A 20,652-nucleotide genomic window follows, 5' to 3' on the forward strand; every position below is an offset into this window, starting at 1 on the left:
CTTTTTCCTGGCAGGCTTACTGTGCTGTGAACAGCTGAGATAATCTTATGTTCAAGTGAAGCTTTCTCCATCACTGCAGTTTTATTTATTTATATTTATTATTGCATTTATGTCCCGCCTTTTTTCCTTCAAGGAACCCAAGGCGGCATACATAATCCTCCTCTCCATTTTATCCTCACAATAACAACCCTGTGACGTAGGTTGGGCTGAGAGTCTGTGACTGGCCCAAAGTCACCCAGTGGGTTTCCATGGCTGAGTGGGGACTAGAACCCAGATCTCCTGACTCCCAGTCCAACACTTTAGCTACTACACCACACTGGCTATGCCATGAAAAGTTGCTTTGCATTTGCAATGGGTTGCTGTTAAAAAGCATGGAAGCCTGCCAGGAGTAGGAAAAGGGGTATACCTTCTAAAACTCCAGGTTGGTAGCTCCCCTACATATTTTTTCCTCTTTTGTGGGAATTACATGGTGTGAATTCAGATGTGCATGTTTATAAGCTTGTGATTTGCCTCTTTGAAGCACCTACTACAAATCAGACAGCTCGATCTTCTCAATAATTGGCTCAAACACCATACTTTCAGCAATACACACAAGATAACTTGTGGGTTTGTTGTAAGGACAAATAAGGTAAAGTTTGCAATGTACTTGCGCAGAGAAAAGTACGGTAGTAGTTAGTACCAATAGAAACAAAGAAAGGTAAGAGAGCAGAGTGAAGCTCTGAAGAAACCACACGGTACTTAAACTCTGTGTGCTTGTGGGCAGAAAGGAATGTTAAAGGGATTGTCCCACTTTTTTAGCCACCCAGTTTCTTGGCCAAAGTAAGCAGTGGGCTGACAAGCATGGGGAAAGTAACTCTTACTCAAGACAGAGAAGAGAATATTGCAAAGCCAGAAAGCAAGATGGGATCTCCAAAAATTAAGGATCTCAAAATAAGGGCATAGGGAAAAAAAACAGTGAAGGGAAAATGAGAAGAAATGTATATGGGAGGAAACATCCAGGAAAAGCCATGGAAAGGCGAGGTATTGGAACTGGATTAGGTTGGAGCGGAAAAGACACACTCCAACACTTAAAGGAGGGTGAAAGAGACTGTAGAAGTGGTCATGGGACACTTGAACTGAACTACAGACCTCAGTACAGTCATGATCCACTGAAACCCCTGTAACTCATTCTTCAAGTGGAATTGTTCCTGCACTCCAGCAGTGATGTGTAGAGAAAAGAAGTAGTTTTAAAAACACACACACACACACACACACACACCAAAGGCGGTGAAGACAGGAACAGAGGGTGGACACAGCAACCATGAGGAGAAACTCCCTAACGATGGCAGATCTACCCGCTGAAATACATTCGCACACCCGCAGCGCTGTAATTGGTTATTTGAATGTTTTGAATTGAGGAACACGCCACAGCCTGGCAGTGGTAGCACAGGCAGAAGTCATGTAGTAGCTCATTCAATAATGTGACTATGTAAAAAATCACGAAGAGTCGGAAACGACTGAACGAATAAACAACAATATGGTATTCACAACCATTGAAAAGGCAACATATAATGTTTCAACGAGGCATCGTGTGCCCAAGGAGTAATTGCCATACTTCCACAATGTTACATAGGGAAAGTGTAGTTTCTGCCCTGCTTTGCACATAACTGTGGCAAATCGGGGGTTAATTAATCAGCTCAGTCATGGGTTGAATATTCAGAAAGGGCACGTAACACATGCAGCACATGCTGCAACAAATTGTAGGTTAATTAACCCACAATTTGCTGTTGTAACATGCGAACAGCCCTATAGTGTGAGAAAGCAGGGGCTAAATTTCACCTATTGGTTTCAACTAACCAAATGAGGCTTTTATTATGTGATTACAATCCCTAATTCATGGAATTTTATTGGGGGAGTCCAGATGTTGTTGTCTTCCACTCATAATCCTGTCATATTTTCATATTGCAGCTTCTGTCTTTTTTCTTACCAGAAAAAAAATCTATTAAGAAAAAAAGAAATTGCTCACCATGCCTTTTGATTGTTAGTGCTTGGAGCCCTCCATCTGGAAACACCCTTTGGCTTCAGGCATCTCGTAGAATTTTGTTTCCTGTCTTTTGCTGTGCTGTCCTTTGGAGATAGGGGCACTGTAAGCATTAGGATTTGCAATGTGCAGTTTTCTATGATTGAACAGCCCACCATGGCTTATTTGTGTGTGCGAGAGGCCATTTAAAATATTCAAGCTGTGGCCGGCTTATCGTGTCAGCTGAATCTGGGTGGATGTGGGTTATGTGAGGGTTAAACAACCCTCTGATAACCCATAATAGACCTTGTTTAACCCACACAGAATCCACGGTGCCTGGGTTCAGACATCATGAAAAGCTGCATCTTAAATATTCAAAAACCACCCAGCATGCGCCATGGCTCACAATAGCAACAGTGATCGTGCAAACTGGAACAGTGTTGGCCATCTTATTAATAGGTGTTCATACTTCTATAATTCCCCCTATCCTTTGTATTGTCGTCGTCATCGTCTTCTTCTTCTTCTTCCTCTTCTTCCTCCTCCTCCTCCTCGTGGCAGTTTAAAGTGGAATACCAGCTTAATCTGATGCATGTTTTCTTGGGGATTAACCCATTTGTTTTAGTGAGATTTATTTGCCATTATGTTGGTTCAGGATTGCAGTTTAGGGCCACAATCCGTTGCACACACACTTGGGAGCAAGCCTCATTAAAAGAATGAGACTTACTTTGGAGTAAACAAATGTTGGATAAGCCAGTATGTGCCTTGTTTAGGAATATGGTTAGTAGCAAGATAATAACTCCTGTGTTCCGTTGAACTATAACTCTTAAATAAAATCTCCAAGCCAAATAAGGGTTCTGATAACTGTATATCACTTTTTAAAAAGTAAATATACAAGATTGACTGAATAACTAAACAGCAGAGTTTCCTTTGCCGATAGATAGTGCTCAGCATTCTTATGTACAGTTGCTTATCATAAGATAACAGTTCCCTTTCTCACTTCAGCTTTTCTATAGTATTTTTTGTAGACTGATTTTTTAATCAATTGTTGTCATGAATGTTCTTGAATTAACATGATCAAAGACCTAATTGATGCTAACAAGCCTGCTGTCAGATGTTGGAGGGGAAAAAACTTGTTGTCTTTCTGTTTTAAAGGTTGTTGCAGCGTTGCCTGAAAATATGAGACCTGGTCCAGATCTCTATGGCTTTCCGTGGGAAATGGTGATTTGTGGTGCTGTTATTGCCATTTTTACTGTCTTACTGCTAATATATAGGAGCTATCAGTCAGTAAGTATGCAGTTTTGACTATGCAGAGTTGTACCAGACTGTGTTGGAATATTTTAAAAATATTAGTATCAGGCTCCTAGCTAGAGTAGAGTTGTATATCCCAATCCTGTGCATGCTTATTTGGAAATCTGGTCCATTCAATGTGGTGGGGCTTGTGGTTGCAGCTGTAGAATTATTCAAAAAACTATGGTGGGTGATGTTCTCTTTAATCTAAACATCAAAGGAGATCTCATAACTTGTTTGCATTTTGTTTACTTAATAGTTCAACATTGTATCTGAAATACGTTAAGCTAAATTGAGGAAAACCCACTTCAGTGTTTTATTGCATTCATTAAATTATCAAAATCGGTTTCTGTTTATTTTAAGATTAATAAATTGCCTTTGAGACTCCCAAGGCAGTATAGGTTACGTTTTCAATTTTTTTTAAAAAAATACAAGATTATATTTATTGGTACAAACTGCTACTCCTGATTATGTAACTAACTTCCTCCCCAAACTAGCATTTTTAAAAGTGCTGATTACCCAATCCAACACTCTAGCCCCCCCTTTCTTACCCCCATCTTTTATAGATGTAGCCTGAAGAAAAGTTGTGCAAACTTGAGATTGTGCAAACAGGAAAAATACATCAAATAACACTTATTTTATTATGCTTGGAATGCCTTTATTTTGCGGGTATGTTTTTGTGCTTTGAGTTACTTCACTGTAAACATTCAGGGTTTGTCTAAGACAATAGCTTTCCTATCGAATTTTAGTGACTATGAAAAATTACCATAGTTAGGAACTTGTTCAGGAGTTTTTACTTTTTTATGCTTTTCAAATTATCATTGTCCATATTAGTTTGAAACTATAAATCAGGAGTTTTGGTGGGAATGAAAATGAAGGTGATGGAAATAGATGAAAGGTAGAAATAATCTCTGTTGTGTGGGGGGTATGGATGGATGGGAGGCTGGATGAGAGGCTATGTGGATGAGTAGCAGGAAGTGCGGAGAAGAAATGAAGGGAAAAACTTGTATGTCAGAGTTGTTTACAGTGTATATTCACTATGGATAGGATCCAACAGTGATCTGTCACTGGCAGCAAGCACTGCTACTTCACACTGTGAATGCGCAGTCCCCTACCGCTAGCAGCAGTGACGTAGTGCTTCCAGGGACAAGCTCCCAAATGACTGGGGGGGCAAGTCACACCTTCCAGAAACTTATATTTCTGGTCGTTTGAGGGCCTGCCCCCATAAGTGCTACACCTCCAGAGGTGATGGTAGGGATTACATACATGATGCCCAGGCTGGCTGCGTGTGCACCGGAAACCGGTGGTGCTTGATACCAGTCTTAGGGCACCGTTGGATCCTTCCCAGGTGTTTAACTCTGGCCCAATGGAAGATAAGATGATTGGGAATTGATTGTGGGGTTGCATACTCCCTCCCTAGAGCAATCCCTCTTAACCTCAGTTAAGGGATACTATTGCAGTAACATTCACTATGATTAAGGCTAACTAGGTTTCTTGTTCAAGCAGGATTATTAACCAACTCCAAGCTCCATTCAAAGGGCCTGTTCAGGCAACACATTAAGCCATAGGTAGGCTGCTAACCCTGTTGCAGCAAGTGGTTAGTGAGTGTGTTTAAACCATGGTTATGTAGTTACCATGACTAGGAATGGTTCACACAATATGCTAAGTCATGGTTCACATGACACACTAAGCCATAATGTTTAGCTCAAAATGGTTAACCATCGTGGTTTAGCGTGTTGTCTGAACAGGGCCAACGTGTTTAAACCATGGTTATGTAGCCACCATGGTTAGGAATGATTCACACTACACACTAACTCATAGTTGAACAACATGCTAGGCCATAATGTTTAGCTCAAAATGTGTAACCATCATGGCTTAGTATGTCTGAACAGGGTCATAATCCTGCTGAAGTGGGTGAATTTGGTTAACTAACTGTGGTTAATGTCAGCAGATGTACCCCTTAACTGTGATTAAAAGAGAGGCATTGTGGGGAGGAGGTGTGTGATCTTGCAAGCTGTTTTTGATCTCTTACCTGAATCAAGAAGGCCCTGATGTTATGTTTCCCACGGCCCTGTTACTAACTATGCTACTCTAATCTTTCGTTAAGATTTAAGATTGAAAACTGAATTTCAGATGCTGTAAACAAACTGCAATATTTGCTCTTCTTTTGCAGATTAGAAGTAGACTTTATGTAGGTGAGTTCAATTTTTGTCTGTGGGTTGAGTGTAGCTAAAGAATTCAGTAGAAACCATTTTCTCTCAGTTAAAGGTTACCTCATATAGCTCTTCCTCTTTTTAGGAAGAGAGAAACAGCTTGCCAGTAAAGTTGCTGAACTAGTTGAAGACAAAAGTAAAGTATTGGAGAAACTCAGCCTCTGCAAAAAAGAGGTAACTATAATTACCCTAACATTTAAATTCACAGATTGTTTTTTTTATTGTTTCCGCCTATATTTTTAAGGTAGTAGAATTTAGCCCTTCATGTTTAATTTTCAGATTATTTGAATTATCTGTTTTGTCTTGTTGCACATAGTATTTGTGCAGCTCAATTTTGTGCACATTTACTAGGAAGTAAATTCCATTGTGTTCAGTGGGGATTACTTTTGGGTAAATGTGTATAGGTTAACTCTGTAGTCCTATGGGAAGTAAGTCCCACTGATTTTAATGGGATGTTCTCCCTAATATGGTCCGCCCACTCTACATAGGAAAATAAATATAAATACATCACCCAATCTTATCTACAAAAATATATTCACACTTCATAAATAATCACACATGTCAATGACTTTAAATTATATTTTCTTTAATGGACTTGCAATTATTTGAAACTTGATGGACGTTGTGGTTTTTACTGTGTATTGTGACACATAGGCCAAACTCAATGTGGTTTTGAGAATTCTAAGAGGATTTTCTTCTTGTTGTTAAAGGCTAAAAGCAGTTGCTGTGGTAGGGAGTGAGATTTGGATCGGGGGTGGGCGGTGATGGAAGAGAAGGGGGAACTGCACCCTTCCCTTGTGCCGTTTATAACCTAAACTGTGCCTCTGACACTGTTTTTTTAAAAGTACAGAAGTACAATATCATGGATATTCCAAACTCATGTTTAATTTGGTCCTTAAACACTTAACACAGTGGTTGTGTTTTTAGGGCACAGCCAACTTCACCTTAGTGGGGCTTTGTAGAAACAGCAAGTGTTGGATTGTGTCTGGGAGGCCAAATCCTATGGTCCCACTACATTGGGTGTTGCTAATAAACTTTGATCAAGATGATAGGCTGCTTGGTACTCATTTGTGTCTCTGGGCTGGGTACAAATGAAAGGAAATTGGCAAGGCCTTAGCCATATGCATTATTAAGGACTGAGAGTGAAGGGTCCCATAGAAGTGTAATCTGTAAGAAAGGGGTGGGCCCTAACAACCAAGCTTACATGCTTGGCACTAAAATGCCACTACCATTATAATATGTCTCTGTGTATGATCCATGCCCATATACAAGGACACACCCTGCTTCCTTCCCCTTTCAGGGGAAGAAAAAAACCCTCCCAGGTTTGCTTTTTGTTTTCTATTTTCTTAAGCCCAGCTTGGTTTTAAATGGTTGGCCTTCACTGGGGCATTCTTGAATATCAGATTTCAACTTGATACCTGTATACTGGTTCCTGTGCAGGTATGAGTTTGAAACTTGATATTCCTGAGCGAGAAAAACTGTGAAATCCTTTGGGATTTCTGCTAGAAATGTAGTGACTGCTATGCATTTAGGAATTGACACTCTCTGTACTAACATACTAATAATTTGAGTGGTCTGCTTAGCTTGGTTCAATTAGTCTTATTAATTGAAAAACTGAAATGACAGGTCTTTTTTGCTAGTGGAACAATTTGAGGAGTGCAGCCATAGGTTTTCTTATTTCCTTTTCTTTTGATCCTAATATGGAGTTTTCATTTCAGTATGAAGAGTTAGAAAGTTCCCTGAAAGATAACAGTTTTCTGCAAGGGTCAACCACTATATCAGACATCAAGGTAAAATTTATTTACTTTTATGAAATAGTTTGCGCTTTATATCCTGACCCTTTGCATGTTTGTTCAGAAGTCTCACTTGTGTTCAAGGAGGGCGACTCTTACTACCAAATAAGTGTGCAACTCTAGATAGTTTTTATTTTATTTATTTTTTGAAAACTAAACATTTACTAAACTCATTGCTCATCGCTAAGGTCCTGTGATTGGATGCAATAGTTAGGGTTGGCTCTCCCATGAGCCTCATGATTCAGGCAGTAGATTAGGAAGGTCAATGGATCGTGTGCCCACTATCTGCTGCTTGGAGGGCTGCCCTCCACAACCACATTTCATCAGCTGGCTGTGGAGCACTGCTACTTGCTGTTACGGCATTTGACACAGCAAGAAAGTGACTGGTTGGACAGTGCCAGCTCTATGCCTCGCTCTGAGGGTGTCCTTCCTCAGAGTGATGCATTGTGGGTGAGGTGTCCATAGAGGTTAGTTGTGCTGTCACTGCTTTACCACGACAGCGGCAAATACTGTCATTAAGACTCTTAACTGTAAACAATATTGACTACCACTGGGTAGTATCCAATAGGGGCTGGTCCTGATCCACACGCAGCCCCTATTGCGCTTGGCTGTGATAGAGCACTTTTGGAGGCTAGTCCTGATGCGCATGAAAATGCTGATTTCTGGAAGGGACAGGAGCTGGTATAGCAGGACATGTGCAGACTAGGGCTGGTGAGGCAGGCCACACGTGCACCAGCCCTATTGGATACTCTCCATTTTGGGAAAGTACTCGAAGTGTGGATGGTCTCAGTGGCCACCTCATCCACAATGCATTGCCTTAATAAAGGACCACTCAGAGCGAGGCATGCAAGAGGAAAGTTGAGGAGGCGGTGGATAGTCCAGTTGCAATTTTACCACACAAATGTGGATGTAGAATTGTGAAATCACAGTTATTTATCATTTTTGAATTCTGAGTTTCAAGCCCTATCTGTAAATAACAAAATGTGTGGAAATGTCTGGTGAAAATTCCAAAAGAAATGGGGAAGGCTTGAGCAAAATGCATGGGTGATCAGAAAGTGGGTTGTCAGTACTGTGCATAGGCCCTTCTGTTTCAGCACGGTAGCAGAAGCAGTTATGCAAAATGAAGCGCATTATGCACACTTTAATTTGCATGATTTCTTCAAGTTTGTAGAATTTAATTTTGGATGTCCTTGTCCTAAGCACTGCATTTTTTAAGGCCGTGGTCTTGATATGCAAATAATTTAAAAACTGATATAATGAATACATCCTAATACAGCTTCATCTGTGGAGCTGCTCCTGTTGCTGTTGTAATACATAACTGAAATTAAAAATGCCATGTAACTACTACTATGTTTTAGATTACATTTTGTAGTTATAAAAGCCCGCCAGTTATCTTTCAAAACTTGTTTATTTTAGACAGCATATGAAGAACTGAGCAACTCAAACTCTGAACTCAAGAATGAAATAGAATGTTTAGAAGAAGAACTGAAAGAAGAGAAGTCTAAACGATCAGAACAGGATGATTTGGTATGTCTTTCATTTAAACTAATAGTTCTCGGGCAGAAAGTGATAGTATACTATAATTCCTGTAATATGTTAAAAGTAGTATCCTGTCCTCCTTCTTGTTCTTTCTTTAAAGTGGATAACATCAGGTTATAGGGAGACATTTTTCTTGCTCTCTCATAATACCCGGGGTCATCCCATGAAGCTGACTGGTGGGAGATTCAGGACCAATAAAAGGAAGTACTTCTTCACACAGTTTACGTTAAACTATGGAATTTACTTCCACAAGATGTAGTGATGGTCATTTATTTAGGAAATAAATAAAATGATGATGTTTTTAGGTTACTGAGGCACAATCACTTCTGTATATTTTAAACAAAAACATTTTGTACTTCATATTCATACTTGGAAGAAATTATTCCCTGTCTCAGGCAAATGGGTGAGTAGCTATCAGCAAAGCCAGTTCTGCTTTTAATATTTCAAGGAGTATAAAACAAAGAAAGGTGAGAAGAAATCATGAGTTTGACTCTCCCTTTCATGAAACTTATATGTTGTCCTAACAATAATAGTAAAATGATTTAAAAGATACCTTGAAAAGAAGATAATTAAGTATATCTCACTAAAATGTCAATCTAAAGTTATTTTGGTTAGGCAGTATCAACCATGCTTAAGGGAGTGTTTAAATAAAATTATTTTTAATATCTTTATAGATGGCTGAAATACAGAAGAAAATGGAGTCTTTAGAGAATGAAGCAAAATCTATCCAATTGCAAGTAGCTGAAGTAAGCCAAAATTTAGATATTGATGTAAATATCTTAGCAAAATAGTTTCAATATGTAACGTAGCGAAATCTTGGCACTTGTAATCAACCTTTTTAATTGGTTTAGGCATGTCTTTTATGTCCTACTTAATATAGACACTTCTCTTTTTTGCACAAATCGGATGTCCTTGGTTATCACTGAAGGTAGCTCTGTTGTTTTATTTATTATTGCATTTATATCCCGCCTTTTTTCCTCCAAGGAACCCAAGGCAGCATACATAATCCTCCTCCTCCTCTCCATTTTAGCCTCACAATAACAACCCTGTGAGGTTGGTTGGGCTGAGAGTGTGTGATTGGCCCAAAGTCACCCAGTGGGTTTCCATGGCTTTGTGGGGACTAGAACCTGGATCTCCTGACTCCCATTCCAACACTTTAGCCGCTACACCACACTGGCAGTACTTTGGTATTTTAGAAGGAGAGTCCATAACATTTTTTTGATATTTTGATATATAATGATTCAGTACTGCAAGTAATTCAGGGCAGCAGCAATCTTCTCCTGTTACACTCTCCAGAAACGCCTCTCTCTCTTCCATGGGTGGAGGGATGTCTTAACACAATGCAGTGTTAAGTATCTTGGAAGGAAGAAAAGTTTTATGCAAAGCCTTTTTATTGTCCCGTAGCTATTTTAGATGTGAAAGAAGAGGGAGAGAGCCACATGGGTAGTGTTTTTGGAGGCTCTGTGCAATTCTTATTCCTGTACAAGTGGGAACTCACCTGGAGGTAACTTTTACTTGCCATAGGCCAAGTGTGGGCAACTAGTGACCCTCCAGATGTTTTGGCCTACAACTCCCACCATTCCTAGCCAGCATAGCAAATGGTGAGGGATGATGGGAATTGCAGGACAAAAGATCTGGAGGGATTATTTATTTATTTATTGTATTTATATACCGCCCCATAGCCGAAGCTCTGCCCACTCCTGCCATAGGCAACCAGATGATTAGAGCCAGTAGTTCTGCATTTTCCATGGCTGTTATTTAGAGCCAGGTACACACATAGAGTTGCTACGTCCAGTTTGGCAGGTGGAGCTCTAAGGTTCCTTGCACAGTCCTGCTTGTGTTATATATACTTAAATCAACATGTACAGATAAATTACTCAATTGCAGGTTAGTGTCCCAGTCCATCAAAGGGTTTCTTTGTGCAGATCACATCCATATAACATATGCAATTACTGCTGCTAGAGGAGGTAAATCCACCATTTGGGTTGGCCTGCATTGATCCCCCAGATACACAGAACTGCAATTTGAGCCGAAGGATATGCACCTGTCGCTATTCTTGCAGCGCATCACCTGTTTAGCAGGGCGGGAGGTGGGGTATTTTGTGGGGTGAGTACAGAAAAGTATTTCCAAACAAATATCACTCAACACTACATAATGTTGCTGTGTTAGGATTAGCACTGTATTGTGACAAGCTAAAGGCAGTCAACAGCATCTCGACAGAATATAAGCACCAAATAAAGGAACGGATGGAAATAACCAAGAATGGATATGTGATCTTTCGTATCATTGTATATAGTAGCGACATAAGCAGCTTCGCCTTGTTCCATTTCACTTAGACCAAAACTACATTAAAAGTATATGAGATTAACAGACAGAGACTGAAGACATCTGTGCAAGATGCACTAGAGGAAAACAGCCACCTTCACGAAAGTGAAAAACAGGTATGTTCTTTCCGTTGCGTAGTTTTGTAGAATGGTGTTGTAAAATGATGATGATGATGATGATTTATTTATTTATTTAAAATATTTATATCCCGCCCTATATCACTAAGATCTCAGGGCGGCGTACAGATAAAAACGTACAGTATAAAACAGTATACACCGTTAAAAACAAATTGATGATGGTGCTCTTGACTTAGCTTTAAAATACTTTATATTATTTTAAATACTGTTAATGCAATGGTGCTCCTGTTTAAACTGTTAGATAGCATAATGAAAATCAGAGGCATGCGGTGCTGTAAGCGGTTCAGGTTTGTGACTGCGTTTTGCATGGGACAAATCAGTGCGACACTTCATCCTCTACAGCAGGGTTGGGCAACCTGCAGCCCTTGGCCTCATTTCATGTGGTCGTCAGCCTCATTCAAACTCCCTCTGCAAGCCATCAGTTCAAACCTTTGGTAAGAGTGAGGTGTCCCTCACCCAGCAGCCTGTTGGGCAGGGAGGAAGGGAGAGAGAGAAAAGGGGTGGCAGAAAGCGAGAGAAGAGGTGGCACTGCTCAGTTTCGGCCTTGCCCATCACCAGCATGCAACCCCCAATAGATTGTCCCTGAGGGAACGTGGCCCTCAACAGAATGAAAACGTTCCCCACCCAGCTCTGTAGGCAGCTTGATGCTCCAAACTTCATGGAATCTCAGTGGGATTTTCTTACTCCCAGCATGTCTGCTTTTCCTGATTCAGTAGTTTTCAGTATTTTATCAGTACTTTTTCTTAGGCTGTTCAGTTGCTTCTTCGCAAGTTGGACATGTTTTTTTTTCCTGTTGGTTCTTTTTTCTTCAGAATTCTTTTTTTTACCCCTGTCTGTCTTCTCTACAGTTGTTTTTCTAAACTAATATGTCTGACACCAGGCCAGGATGATATCCCTGAGTGACTTACTCAGCTTTTAGTAGTCATCTCACAGCTGGTTGGGACCCCCTTCATAGTTCCAGCTTGGGGTGATTAATCGTAGGCTGGGCTGCATGCTAACTTTATATTGGTCAGAATATTCCGTTCCCTGACTTTTTTAAAAAAAGTTCTACGTACTTGGTCTGAAATGCCATGTGGAACAAGTTTCTGTTGAAGAACTTCAACAATTAGAAAGAAAAACATAGAGTGATCCTGTTTATCAGTACAATGTTAAATGGTTGAATCTGTCGGGTTTTGCTGTATCATTGACCCAGTGTTAAGAAGCTTAGGGTAAAATTCAGATTTTAAAGCTAAATGTTGTTTAAGTGTAATAACTCTTTGTTATAAATTAAGTATTGATCTTGCAAACTTTGACTTTCAGCTCTTGCAAGAAGCTGAAGGATGGGATGAACGCTTTAGTGAACTAAATGAACAAAGAAAGTTATTTGAATCCTCTAAAGCAGATATGGAGGAAGCTCTTAAAAACAAGGAGAGTCAAGTCAAGGTAAAAGTCTTGTGATTTAGCAAAGACTTGTGTAGTGCAGTAAAATGGAAAGAGGCTGTTGAGGTTGGTTTAATGTCTTCCATTAGGTCATTCTGAGTGACATCCAAAGTTGCACGAGTGGACTTCCCCTTGCACAACAGGACTTCCCCTCGCTCTCTTCTCTCTGCACCTCCTGCATGCCCCCAGATCTGCTCTAGAGAGTTCCCCAACCCTCAGAAGTGGGCTTAGGGGGCAGCAGAAGGAATGGGGATCTGTTCTACTAGTATTGTCTCTTCTGCTTGTGGATGGACATCGTTGGATTTCACTCTGTTATCTGTGTGCTGATAAGGAACTGCCAGGTTCTGTGTAGTATAATATTAAAGTGCTCAGCAGTGTTAAAATAAAATAAATAAAAAGCTGGGACAGTGTTTGCTCTCATGGTTCACAAATGGCATAAAACTGCTGTGACTCTCACTCTGCTTTATTTGAATGGGCACTTGTGCATTCTGTGCATGCCTAATGTGACTTGGGAGACAATAAACATCTCCATTGTTATATAGCCACACATGGGCTCCATCAAGTGGAGGCTACAGAGCATTTAAAAATGGCAGAGAGGGTTCCTGAATGCTGGGATGGGAGAAGTGCTGGGTGTTTCCCTTTTGTCCTCTTAGTTGCGCTCCCAAATGCTGCCACTCGGCATCCACAGCTCACACCGCTCCCTTTTGGGATCTTTGGAGAGTTTCCAATGACTCCCACGGGGACTGATGAAACTGCCTGACACTGTGTTTGTTTTGTAGCTTCATTGATTCCTAAGAAAGCCACCTCCAAAGCTCTGGAAAGGAGTACAGCAGGCTTTGGCATGATCCGTGGAGCAGTGGCTTCCCCTTTTCCCCTTCTAAAACATTACATGTGCATAAATGACTAAAAATTGCCAGCTTTTGCGTGCTTAAAATTTCTGGCAAAAAAATTAGGGGCGTGAAATGTCATTGATCAAAGCCCCCTTCCAAAGTTCTCAAAGTCCTGCATGCTCAAGTTTATTCATGTTCCAGCAAGTTTTAATAGAGGTGAAAGGTGTCTCTTTCAGAGATCAACGAAGGTACTGTTCAAATACATATTCAGAGCGCTGAAAAATATGCTCGCAATTATAACTTGGGGTTCTGCAGTTATACTTGGGGATTTATTCATTAAATGAATAAAATCAAGTTTGTTTTGTGAGGAGAGACAAAGTTCATTCCTGATTTGTTTTTGAAATAATTATACAGTCCCTGACTGAGTGCTTGTTGAAGATGAAAGACTGGAACTGTGCCTTAGGGGAGAATGCTGCTTCTGAAAACAACCACTGGGATAATGATGTCAAGAGTGAAACAGAAAATGGGGAACACTTAGGTAAATGATTTCTTTCCTATGTAAGAAGGAAGGAAAAAATAATGTTATTTTCAAATTCTAAAAGTGTAGCCTGCTTTCCATGTAAATCTTCTATAGCAACAAAAAGGAACCAAAAGCAAATATATGTCCGCCTTCCCCAATGAGGTACCCTCCAGATCTGTTGGACTATAACTCCCAGTAGTTTTAGCCAATGTGGTCGGTGTCAGGGCTGATCAGAGTTTTCCAAAATGTCTGGAAGGCACCAAGTTGGGTAAGGCTGCAGCATGAGCGTTTGTGAACAGCAGCCTGTTTCATTCAGTGCATAAAGTGGATTTTCAGCAAAGCTTTAATTTGGTGTATGACAGATTTCTCTGGTACTAAGATTAGTTCAGAATAGATGGTCTCGACATAGGTCTCCATTTGAACAACAACAACAACATACCCAAGTCTTTGAATCCTTCTCTCCCTCCCAGCTGCATACCTTATCAAAACACAAACTCATTTTGAAGGCTGCTGCTGCTTCTGATCTTTAGCCAGAAGATAAACAGCCCACCCAGAATGATCATAGACATTAATCCTAAGGAGCACATCTCTTGAGTTGAACTGATTAACCCTGTCAAACCTGTTTCAGAAATGCTACTGTTCTTCTAAAATGTAGTCAGATGAACAGTGTCTCTATCTCTACACCTCTGTTTTCTTCTTAAAGGACTTATTCTTTTTGGGGAGGGGGTGGGTGCAAAAAAGACTCTTTAGTACTTATTTATTTAGTTAGTTAGTTATTACATTTATATACCGCCCCATAGCTGAAGCTCTCTGGGCGGTTTACAAAAGTTAAAAACAGTGAACATTAAAAACAAATATACAAAATTTAAAACCATCAAAATCATAAAAACAACAATATCCTTTTAAAATGACTATTCTGGGATCAGTTAAAAACAAACAAACTCAGCACATGTTGTTAACTGCCTGGGAGAAGAGAAGAGTCTTGACCTGGCGCCGAAAAGATAACAATGTCGGTACCAGGCGGGCCTCATCAGGGAGATTGTTTCACAATTGGGGGGCCACCACTGAAAAGGTCCTGTCCCTTGTTGCCATCCTCCAGGCTTCCCTCAGTGTAGGCACTCGGAGGATTGAGCATAGTGAATGGGTAGGTTCATGTCGGGAGAGGCGTTCTGTCAAGTATTGTGGTCCCAAGCTGTGTAAGGCTAGTACTTAAAGTAATAAATGTCTTTTTAATAAAATGTTTTTGTGTGTGTGACTTACTATGTGTTTTTTCTTCCCTTAATCAGACGATGAGGAAAAACGAACTGTAAGGAAGCTGATTTATGCTGCGAAGGTAGTTAATGTAGTAATATTGTGATTTTTAAAAAAATATTTTTAAAAACCCATGGTGAAAATAAGCAAAAGAAGAAGTGAATGGTCAGGATGTGCAGTCCTATCATGTTGCAGTGAAAGAAATTATAAGAATATATTAGCAAATTGTTTATTTATTTATTACATTTTTATACCGCCCGATAGCCGAAGCTCTCTGGGCGGTTCACAAAAATTAAAACCATAATAAAACAACCAACAGGTTAAAAACACAAATACAAAATACAGTATAAAAAGCACAACCAGGATAAAACCACGCAGCAAAATTGATGTAAGATTAAAATACAGACTTAGAACAATAAAATCTAAATTTAAGTTAAAATTAAGTGTTAAAATACTGAGAGAATAAAAAGGTTTTCAGCTGGCGACGAAAAGAGTACAGTGTAGGGGCCAGACGGACCTCTCTTGGGAGCTCATTCCACAGCCCGGTTGCCACAACAGAGAAAGCCCTCCTTGGAAATGTTTTTTACATTGAAAGACAGAGTTAATAAATTAAGTTTTTTTAAAAAAAAACTTAATTAACTTTGTTCCATGACCCACTTTTCAAAAGTTATGAATTGGATCCAGTTGTCCTTGTGCAAACGGACGGGCTCCTTCCATTCACAGAAGGGACAGAGATCTAGCAGAGGTTCTGACTAGAGAGGGCAGGAAGAGGTGGTTTTCCTTATTTCTCCCTTCCTTCATGCCACCCCAGAACTGTTCTGGAGGGAGCCCACCCTAAGGAACAACTTTTCAGTGGGTTGCTGGGGGTGGGGGAAGAAGAAATTGCCTCTCCCCCTCTTCCTCCAGTATGAACATTTTGCTCACAGGAATTTTTGATCCAAGCCAGGGGATTTTTAATGATGTGCATCTCTACAAAATCAAAAGCTGGAGTGGGCTGTTATTCACATTTAATTATCGAATGCTGCCCAGCTTTGCCTCGGCTTTAATTAGTTACTGTTGCAGTCAGAAAATGATCCAGAAGTAAATGTTTGCACTTCTACAATGCATCAGTTGTGTCTCCCCCAATTGTGATCTTAAATTAATTATATATTTTCCCTTTAATATAGCTAAATGCTTGTTTAAAATCCTTGGAAACGGAAAGAAATCAAATATATTCAAAGCTAACTGATGAAAACAAAGCAAAAGAAGAACTTGCAGGTAGATTTTAAATTACTTTTTAAAAAAACAAATAAGGGCAGCTACATAGGCTGCTTTTTATTGAAAATATACGCTATCTTGGCTTTGTTCAGTTAATGAGAAATCTGTTAAATAAGCTAATATTATTCACTGAAGTGAGGTGTCGGGAAAGTTATTAGCTCACATAGGAACAAATCTGAATTTTTACATCTGAGCTGGATGAATTTATTAAATCAATACCCTCCATTACTTTAATTTATGTACTTCAGGAATGTGTTTTGGGGGCAGTATCCAATGTTGCTCATGCGCTAGCAGGGACTCACCCGCTAGCAGTTCCTGTAGTGATTGAAATTGAGTGAAAAGCTTTTTTCCAGAATCGGGCAGGTCAGTGGAGTTTTCAGAACAGAGCTTTGCTGACCTGTCCTGGTCTGGAAATTAAGAGTTTCCAGAATTACTGTTAGAAGCCCTAGTTCCTGTTTCACAAGTGGAGAGTCTTCTAGTTCAACAGAAATAGCAAGAGCGCAGCGGCAGTATTAGATACTGCCCTCTGTCTCCTAAACCATGATTTGTGTTAATTACAGTTTGGTGTGATGATAGAACTTATAACCCATGATTATGTTACTCCACCTCCAAAGGATGGGGCCCCATGGAAATGGGAGTGAGTTTGTGAACATTGAAGCTGAACAAAAACAAATTAAAGCATGCATTTGTATTTTTCCATCTGTTCTGTGCCCCCCCCCCAAAAAAAAAACCCTAATAAGACATGCCTGGATTTTGGGGGTAGTTCCTGAATAGGAAAGATTTTTTTAAAAAAAACCACCTGGATGTGCATGGCGTCATTGTCATAGTCATTGTCCTTATGGATTGATACACTGAGCATGTTTGTTGGATCAAACACCCTGATGCCGTTTTTTGTGGCATCAGTCTTAAAAGAGACAAGTCTGTTTCACTGTGGTAAAGCTGGCTTATACTTCTTTCCCTCTGCTCCCATTCCAAGCCCAAACATATTCCTCCCATAAGGGAGATCAAAGCAAAATGTGGTCTACACAACTGTGTTAGGTAGTAAGCATTTTATTTATCTGTGGGATTTCAAAGGATTTCTCAGTTATTAATATACAAACCAATGAGGTTAGTACAGTCGTGTGAAAAAGAAAGTACACCCTCTTGGAATTGTATGATTTTACATATCAGGACATAATAACAATCATCTGTTCCTTAGCAGGTCTAAAAATTAGGTAAATACAACCTCAGGTGAACATATTACACCGTGTCATGATTTATTTAACAGAAATAAAGCCAAAATGGAGAAGCCATGTGTGAAAAAGTAAGTACACCCTTACTGCTTCCATAGGAATTAAGATGCTAAATAGCAGACAGGTGCTGCTAATCAAATGCCCGTGATTAATTGATCATCAGCAGGTATGACCACCTCTAGCCAAAGTTTTTTCAGTTTGCTGATCTGGAGCATCCAGGTGTGTATTAACACAATTAAAAGGAGGAAAGACATAAGCAATGATCTTAAAGAAGCAATTGCTGCTGCCCATCAATCTGGGAAGGGTTATAAGGCCATTTCCAAACAATTTAAAGTCCATCATTCTACAGTGAGAAAGATGATTCAAAAGTGGAAAACATTCAAGACTGTAGCCAATCTTCCCAGGAGAGGATGTCCCAGCAAAATCACTCCAAGGTCAGACCGTGCAATGTTCAGAGAAATTGCAAAAAAACCAAGAGTTACATCTCAGACTTTATAGGCGTCAGTGAGCATGTTAAATGTTAAAGTTCATGACAGTACAATTAGAAAAAGACTGAACAAGTATGGTTTGTTTGGAAGGGTTGCCAGGAGAAAGCCTTTTCTCTCTAAAAAGAACGTGGCAGCACGGCTTAGGTTTGCAAAGTTGCATCTGAACAAACCACAAGACTTCTGGAACAATGTCCTTTGGACAGACGAGACCAAAGTGGAGATGTTTGGCCATAATGCACAGCGCCATGTTTGGCGAAAACCCAACACAGCATATCAGCACAAACACCCCATACCAACAGTCAAGCACGGTGGTGGAGGGATGATGATTTGGGCTTGTTTTGCAGCCACAGGACCTGGGAACCTTGCAGTCATTGAGTCGACCATGAACTCCTCTGTATACCAAATGTGAGGCCATCTGTCCGACAGCTAAAGCTCGGCTGAAATTGGGTCATGCAACAGGACAATGATCCCAAGCACACCAACAAATCTACAACAGAATGGCTGAAAAAGAAAGAATCAAGGTGTTACAATGGCCCAGTCAAAGTCCAGACCTCAACCCGATTGAAATGGTGTGGCGGGACCTTAAGAGAGCTGTGCATAAACAAATGCCCTCAAACCTCAATGAACTGAAGCAACGTTGTAAAGAAGAGTGGGCCAAAATTCCTCCACAACGTTGTAAGAGACTGATAAAGTCATACAGAAAACAATTACTTCAAGTTATTGCTGCTAAAGGTGGTTCTACAAGCTATTGAATCATAAGGTGTACTTACTTTTTCACACATGACTTCTCCATTTTGGCTTTATTTCTGTTAAATAAATCATGACACGGTGTAATATGTCATGTGTTGTTGTTCATCTGAGGTTGTATTTATGTAAATTTTAGACCTGCTAAGGAACAGATGATTGTTATTATGTCCTGATATGTAAAATCATACAATTCCAAGAGGGTGTACTTTCTTTTTCACACGACTGTAAATAAAACCCAAAAAACAAAAAAGCTCTCTGGAATCATATAGGAGCATTGTGGAATTTTAAGTCTACCCTGAACATTTTCAGAAATCTGTTTCGTTTCAGCATTAGAATCAGATACTATGTTTAGTTTTCAACTTGATTCTTTTCACCGAATGCCTTTAAAGTATCGGTTACATGTAATTCATCCTCCATTTTTGACAGAACGCATTGAAAGTCTACAAAAGGAACACCTCATGTTGCAGTCTGAAAATACAAACTTTGAAAGTGAAGTTCAAAAGCTTCAGCAAAAGCTTAAAGTCATGACAGAGCTTTATCAAGAAAATGAAATGAATCTTCACAGGTATTTATAAGAGTGGCTTAATTGCTTAATGAATGTTATTTTCCAGTGGATTAGTTTGCATATCATAAGGAGCCATGGGTTAATTCATCTGTGGGCTCTGAGACGTGCACTAGCCACCATTTTGAATATGTATGCCGTAGTGGGGTATGCTGGAAGCTGTAATTGAATCTTTCTATTTAGACTTTACTGTTTAGACATTAATTTATATGTAACCTGGGTCTGCAAGATAACCTCACTACTTTATACGCTTGTGTTGGTACTGGGACCTTACTACCAAACCTCTTTTTTCCTATCAGATATTTTCAAGAGAAAGATAATATTTTCAAATCTTTACTTACTATCAATTGTGTTTGGCTGCTTGAATTTTTCTTTTAAGTAAGAAACATACTTAATTTGAGAATGGGTGCAATCTAGTCTGGTGGATAAAGGATTGAACTTGGATCTGGGAGTTCTGTAATCAAATCCTACCTGAGCTTGGACTCATTGATCCACTTCACATATCAAAAACAACCCACTGGGCCAGTTCGCATGTAATGGCTCAGTTCACACAACACTTCTTTACTCATTGGAAAACTCCACTCAATGGTGCAGTTTATAGAGGGTACTCACCACACAGCATGTTCCAACTCCACCATTGTGTGATTGTGGGCTCCCATGGAGTGCAGTAAAAGTCAACACAGTGTTTGATTGGCAGTTCATCTGCCCTCTCTCTTCCCCCAGTCCTCCCAGTGGTATCTCATCAGCCATCGCTGCAAAAAAACAATCCCAGCAGCTCTCTTAGAGCAGCACTCTCTCTTTCACCACTCTTGCTAGGGAACTCTAGGTCCACTGGGAAACTCCACTCCACTGGAACTCCACAGTGCACTCCAGACAACATGTAACACAATGGTTGTGCAGAAACTGTCCTCTGCAAGTGTGGAGATTCAGCGTAGGGTGTTTAAAAAAAAATAAATCCACCGTGGAGTGGAGTTTTCCTCCAGACGACACTTTTCTCAATGGTGGTGTAACAACTCCACATTGGAGTTGTTACACCACTGTTGAGAAAAGTGT

At 40.0% G+C, this 20,652-nt stretch overlaps 1 protein-coding gene across 9 annotated transcripts in view; it reads left to right on the forward strand.

Moving 5' to 3' along the window:
- MIA2 (MIA SH3 domain ER export factor 2) overlaps positions 1-20,652 on the forward strand; it is a 61,379-nt gene that overhangs the window by 24,231 nt on the left and 16,496 nt on the right. For 8 of the 9 annotated variants that reach the window (XM_063117834.1, XM_063117835.1, XM_063117836.1 and 5 more), the window contains 12 exons: positions 3,152-3,283; positions 5,460-5,481; positions 5,585-5,673; positions 7,218-7,289; positions 8,709-8,819; positions 9,506-9,577; positions 11,168-11,272; positions 12,593-12,715; positions 13,957-14,080; positions 15,349-15,395; positions 16,480-16,570; positions 19,464-19,602. In XM_063117834.1, coding sequence (XP_062973904.1) covers positions 3,152-3,283; positions 5,460-5,481; positions 5,585-5,673; positions 7,218-7,289; positions 8,709-8,819; positions 9,506-9,577; positions 11,168-11,272; positions 12,593-12,715; positions 13,957-14,080; positions 15,349-15,395; positions 16,480-16,570; positions 19,464-19,602 — 1,127 coding nt within the window. The remainder of the gene's footprint in view (positions 1-3,151; positions 3,284-5,459; positions 5,482-5,584; positions 5,674-7,217; positions 7,290-8,708; positions 8,820-9,505; positions 9,578-11,167; positions 11,273-12,592; positions 12,716-13,956; positions 14,081-15,348; positions 15,396-16,479; positions 16,571-19,463; positions 19,603-20,652) is intronic. The other variant, XM_063117843.1, reaches the window with a different exon arrangement.

The sequence above is a fragment of the Elgaria multicarinata genome, chromosome 2, assembly GCF_023053635.1.
Source record: "Elgaria multicarinata webbii isolate HBS135686 ecotype San Diego chromosome 2, rElgMul1.1.pri, whole genome shotgun sequence".
NCBI classification, from domain to species: domain Eukaryota; kingdom Metazoa; phylum Chordata; class Lepidosauria; order Squamata; family Anguidae; genus Elgaria; species Elgaria multicarinata.